Source organism: Microtus pennsylvanicus, chromosome 12 (genome assembly GCF_037038515.1).
Source record: "Microtus pennsylvanicus isolate mMicPen1 chromosome 12, mMicPen1.hap1, whole genome shotgun sequence".
NCBI classification, from domain to species: Eukaryota; Metazoa; Chordata; class Mammalia; order Rodentia; family Cricetidae; genus Microtus; species Microtus pennsylvanicus.
The window spans coordinates 67,627,750-67,633,749 of record NC_134590.1 but is presented as its reverse complement, the minus strand read 5'-3'; the positions used below and the strand labels follow the sequence as shown (position 1 = coordinate 67,633,749).

Here is a 6,000-nt window from a genome sequence, read left to right as displayed (position 1 = left end):
TGCAAGGTCTCATGTCCGGGTTAAATGAGCTGCCAAGGCTTTAAATCTGCAGGCTGAAAGGCAGTCATTAGGATGATCTCATGAGGAATGCTGACTCAGAGTGCAGGGTACCATCCAGGAAGGGCAGCCTACTCAGTTTGCATTACACACCTACATACAATGACTGCTGTTGCCCATGAGGGGGCAAACATCCAGTTGGCAAGTGAGAAGACTGTTCCCAAGCAGGCTGGAAGGGCCTGGCTAGTGAGGAGGTGGGACACACAGATCGACAGCAGACAGACTGGCCATGATAACTTAGTTTATGGGTCAAGCCGATGCAATGCAAAGTTGGTTATCCTTTTTATCATTTCTTTTTTTTTAACCAAAATAAATAAATCAGATCTGTCCCTTTGAAGGTCAAAAGAGGAAGGAAGGACAGCTGGCTCCAGGGTCACCTTGCCCTTAATCACTGATCTCCTGTTTCTGACCTGCCTTGGCACAGCGAAGAGAAGGATCTATCAACTGCTTCCTTGTGTTCAAGGGAACAACAGAAAGAGAATTAACTGGCTGGGGGATTAGGGGGGAGAAGATTCAGCAGGACCAAGAGGCAGCCAGTGCCTGGGGTTTGGGACCCAAGGGAGCTTCTGGACTCTACTCAGAGCCAATCACTCCAGCATGGTAGTCAGGGCAAATTCCCCACAGCCCAATCCCAAGAAGGGTAGCAGAACTGGACCTAACTTTGTTGCTAAGGCCTTTTTAGCTGCTCTGTACCATTCTCCACTCACCCAACAGCTGAATGACGCCCCAAAAACCTGCCAGCTATAGCTCCTCCATTACTTCTTAGTTTGGCCCTAGCAAGACAAAGCTAGCCCTAGTCTTGAATCTGTGGCTTGCTAGGTGACAAGGACTGACTATTAGTGCTCTGGAAAGCCACACAGGATTTCTGTTCCAATCCTGGAGGATCACATGGTGAGCATGGATAGGGCCAGAGCTGCCTTTCCTAGGATATCTTGAGGGACCTTTCTTCGTCCTGCTCCTTATCACCTCCATGGCAGGTGTGCAGCCTGAGAAGTCAGCCCAAGCTGGGCAGTATCTGGCCTGGGGAGCAGCTGAGCACTGGAGTAGACAACAGCTTAATTCCTATGAGAACAGGAGTGGGGGTGGGGAGGATGTGGCACAGCAAAGGGCAGAAGTGTGGGCAGTGCTGAGGCACTATTCTTTAGTTGAGAAGCAAAGAGCATCATGGACTCAGGGGACCATGGCCTGATCAGCTCCAGGGCACCTAAGAGAATTTCTTGAAGGCGTCCAGGTCAAAGGCTGTGTCCAGGAAGCGCTGCAGCTCTGTCATGTGAGTCTTCTTGTTGCCGGTGGCTGGAGCAGCTGCTGGGTCTCGGCCAGCATACCTGAGAGACAGAGAGAGGGAGTAATGAGGGCAATAGTCAGAGGTGGGCCCTGCCTGCTCTCGTTTATCTGTTTCCAGGTTAACTGCCCACCAGCAGGCCTCCCCATTGGGGACTTGGGCCTTACCAGACAGGCTTGGCACGGTCAATGGTGGTCCGAAGTCTTGGCTTGACATAGTCATAGTAGCCTTGGTTCTTGTGCTCTTCCTGGCACCAGGCCAGCTCAGCATTGGGATACTTCTGTGCCTCCTTCAGTAGGAGGTCGAAGGGGAATGGTGATAGCTGAAAGATCAAGAAAGGGACATCCAGAGGGTGGGGAGGGTTACACAAAGGGAGGCTGCAATTCCAGCAGGCAAAGTCTTGCAGCTATTGCAGGTGGGAAAGGTTAGAAACCTCAGTAAACAACATTCTGCCAAAGCACCGTAGCCCAAATACCCTAGAGGTGGGACACTGGCAGCTGGCTGCGATACCACATGCTCTCACCTGCTCAATCCTTGTAATTGCCACCTGTTCTGCCATGTCCCTGGCTTTGCGCTCTCGGGTGAGGTCATAGTACACCTTGCCAGTGCAGAAGAGAAGTCTTTTGACATTGTTTGGGTTCTGAGCTGCAGGGCCATCTTCTGGGATCACACGCTGGAAGTGGGTTCCTACAAGAAAATTTCTACAGCTGGGCTGGTTCTTTCTCCAGGCCTATTCCATGGTGGCTGTGCATGAGCTGTCCCACAGTGGCTGGGATCTATGGATTCTGAGGGTTAGAGATACTTCTACCTCATGAGCTGATGAAGCCTGTGAATCTGCTCAGACTAAGAGTGCTGTAGAACCCGGCATGGGGATGTGCATCTTTAACCCTAGCACTCAGGAGACAGAAGCTCATTCATTCTACACAGTAGTAGAGACTGTCTTAAACCAACCGTCTGATGGCTGCTTTCACACACACCTTACAAATGTGCAAACACTCAGAGGACACGTCTAAACAACTGCTGGTACAACTGGTGTGTACCAAACATGAGACCTGACTGTTTCCATGATTGAACATTCAATGGGAAACGACTGAGTGATAGATGAAAAACCCATGGCAAAAATCAGATGCAAGCCAGGCGGTGGTGCCACATGGCTTTAATCCCAGCACTCGGGAGGCATAAACCATATTCAATGGTGAAAACTGGAAACTGTGCCTCTAAGGTCAAGAACAAAGGTAGCAGGCCCACCCTCACCACTTCTATTCATCATACTACTGGAAGTCCTAAACACAACAACTGGGCAAGAAAGAAGAAATAATGGCATTAAATGGAAGGTGGAAAGTGAGGGTGTTTCAGTGGATAGAACACTTGCCACGCACACCTGACGTGAGCTCAGCCCCTGGAACCCCATAACGTGGAAGAACCAACTCCTGAAAGTTGTCCTCTCACTTCTATACATACTATACAAACTCTCTATCACACACACACATGCACACACCCACACGCACACACACACACACACAAATATATTAAGTTAAATAAAATGATGATGATTTTTGTAGAAGAAAGGCTTGCTCTCTAAAATTCATATAGCAACACAAGGGACAATGAGTAACCAAATAAAATTTTAAGACAAAGCTCAGAAGAAAACTTTCAAAATGAACTATAAAAGCTTTAGTAAATAGTGTGGCACTGGCAAGGGCTTTAATTGCAGCACTCAAGAAACAGAGGCAGGTGGATCTGTGAGTTCAAGGCCAGCCTGGTCTAGTTCCAGGACAGCTAGAGTTGTTACACAGAGAAACCCTGCCTTGAAAAAACAAACCAAACAACAAACAAACAAATAAATAATTTCTTTACCTGATGTAAGTTCTACAAATAAATAGATGGCGTGATGGTTGGACAAAGTACCAATGTTCCTCCGTAACACTGAACACTTAAAAGTGGCGAAGACAGTAGATTTCACATCATGTAAATGCTGCCACACGCAAAATGTAGAAAATAAACAAGAGGCCTGCTGTACAGAAGACTGTAGGGGCTTGGTGGCTGAGAGGAAGCAGTTTTCATCTGGGTAGCTATGGCCTGGATTAACATTGCTTGTCACTTTCCAGGTAAACACCTCAAGCTACAGACTCCTACCTCAGCAGTGCAGCTGCACGGTCCTTCCCCTGCACCTTTTCCTCACTGTGAGGAACACACTCCCAGACCTGCGCCCCTGAGCGGTGTGAGGTGTTAACCCTAGACACACAGTAGGCTCCTCACTGTGAGGAACACACTCCCAGACCTGTGCCCCTGAGCGGTGTGAGCTGTCAACCCTAGACACACAGTAGGATCCTCACTGTGAGGAACACACTCCCAGACCTGCGCCCCTGAGCGGTGTGAGCTGTCAACGCTAGACACACAGTAGGATCCTCACTGTGAGGAACGCACTCCCAGGCCTGTGCCCCTGAGCGGTGTGAGCTGTCAACTCTAGACACACAGTAGGGTCTCTTTTGTTCTTGTTGTTTTGTGTTTTAGACAGGGTCAGACCATGCAATTGTGACTGGTTTGGAAACTGCTCTGCGGAGCAGGCTGACCCACAACTCAAGAGATGCTCCTGTCTTTGGCTCCAGAGTGCTGGGATTAAGAGAATGTGCCACCATGTTCTGCTATTTTAATGCAGTCCCGGGGCTACTCAAAGTCTTTTATAGCATGACTAAAAATCCGGAAAGAGCCTCAGGAGATGGATAAATACAAGCCCCATAAGCCCTACGGAACAGCAAAGAGCCACCAGTGCACATAAGCCCCCACACCTACCTGGAAGCATCTCATCAAAGCTAGTTCTTGCCTCAGGGTGGCGTAGCAGGGATTTGGGAGTGAAGACGATTAACTGAAAAACAAAACAAGTTCACAGTAGACTATATTTTAAAGATTCTAGAATGGAAGTACAAGGTAAGGGCCATCTAAACCTTGATTTTTGGCACAAAGTCGGGATAGTCTGTCTTCCACATCTCAATGGGAGGCTCACAAAATACAGGAAGAAAAAGACACCAATTTCTCTGCTGTTTACCTCTTCTGGGTAGGTATTTACTCTCCATGACCATCTGCCTGGAGCCCCTCCTTGGTGAGCTGAGCAGCTCTCAGTGGTCTTAGAGATAAGGCACTTTTAGCCTGTCTAAAGCTAAGGCCTAGCACTAGGGCTGTTCTGCCTGGTGGGCCTGCAGGCTACTAGGTACACAAAGCTGGAAGCCTTAGCTTTGCATTCACCCTCTGCGGTCTCCCAGGGCAGCAGATTCCCTCTTTCTGATCATCTGCCCACTTACGCTCCCCACACAACTCCTACTCACACTTCAACACGCAGCTTAAACGCTGCTTTCTGGGCTCCTGGAATTCCTCGGTCCCTGCTGGGGCTCACTTTTCCAGTGCTCAGCATACCTACATGACAACCTGTCTTATTTCTCAATATACCACGGCTATACTTGGCCTCCCTGCTGAGCTGACGACTGTGGTACTCAAGAGCATGTGAGGACTCAGTTTAGGAGTGAGAAGGTGCAGTTCACTGGCATTCATGACAACAGGCCTGGCTTCCTGAGAACACACCTCACCCTTATACCCCTTTAGGTACCATCCACCCAACCTACAGGAACAGACACCAGGGGAGCCTGTCTTTGTGCTAACACAGGAAGGCCAGCACCCTGGTCATTCTGGAGAACCAGCACTGACCGGCTTCCGGAAGGGCAGCAGGATCTGTCGTCGAAGTACATGGAAGAAGTTGCCAGGGGTGGAACAGTTGACAACAATCCAGTTGCAGTCGTATAGCTGATTGATATCAAAGTTGTCTTCCTGCAGATTCTGCAGCATGGAAGGAAATGGCCAGAGGCCAGCAGCAGCTGTGAGCACTTTGCCTGGGAGAAGGGTAACTTAGGGCAGAGGTGCCTCAGGATGTCTCACTGGAGACTCAAGGACTCACTACAGACAGGAGCAGGGGCCACAGGTTCCCTGAGTCTGGTTCCATTTAACCCTTGGCAGCTTCTCAAGGCTACTTGGCAGTGGATGTATGGAATATAGGAGACACAGGTGCTGGCTATAGTTAAGTCTATTCTTCCTTAGAAACTGACTCCCAGTAGAGTACCAAGTTCTTTAAAATTGCCTTAAAATCCTATTTGAGGGCTGGAGAGATGGCTCAGAGGTTAAGAGCACTGGCTGTTCTTTCCCAAGTCCTGAGTTCAATTCCCAGCAACCACATGGTGGTTCACAACCATCTGTAATGAGATCTGGTGCCCTCTTCTGGCCTGCAGGGATACATGCAGACAGAACACTGTATATATAATAAATAAATAAAAAAAATCCTATTTGAACCAGAGCAATGGCAATATCACCTAAGAGGTCAGACCAAGGATCCTCGGCTTTCAGCAACAGCAGGACACAAATGAAGTAGCCTATTTCAGGGAGATCAGAAGGCATGGGGTCACACTGAGCTACCCACTCTGATTCCTAAGCCCGAGGGAGCACCAGCTGCAGCTAAGATCTGACTCCTTGGGACATCCAAATGGAATTCTTTCCTAGATGCCCGTAGGCAATTGAGTATCAGGGTCTGTTCTACTCACAGGCAGGACATCTGGGTCATCATTGCACATCTGCAGAAACCGCTCTGGGCGGGCAGAGGAATGCTCTGGACCCTGGAA

At 49.1% G+C, this 6,000-nt stretch overlaps 1 protein-coding gene across 4 annotated transcripts in view; it reads right to left on the bottom strand.

The window, feature by feature from the left end:
- Positions 1-281: 281 nt before the first annotated feature.
- Positions 282-6,000, bottom strand: part of Ogdh (oxoglutarate dehydrogenase) — a 64,727-nt gene continuing 59,008 nt past the window's right edge. For 3 of the 4 annotated variants that reach the window (XM_075944270.1, XM_075944271.1, XM_075944272.1), the window contains 6 exons: positions 5,923-5,994; positions 5,039-5,167; positions 4,133-4,205; positions 1,863-2,026; positions 1,507-1,661; positions 282-1,382 (listed from right to left, as the gene is read on the bottom strand). In XM_075944270.1, the coding sequence (XP_075800385.1) occupies positions 1,262-1,382; positions 1,507-1,661; positions 1,863-2,026; positions 4,133-4,205; positions 5,039-5,167; positions 5,923-5,994 (714 nt within the window). In that variant the 3' untranslated portion in view covers positions 282-1,261. The remainder of the gene's footprint in view (positions 1,383-1,506; positions 1,662-1,862; positions 2,027-4,132; positions 4,206-5,038; positions 5,168-5,922; positions 5,995-6,000) is intronic. The other variant, XM_075944273.1, reaches the window with a different exon arrangement.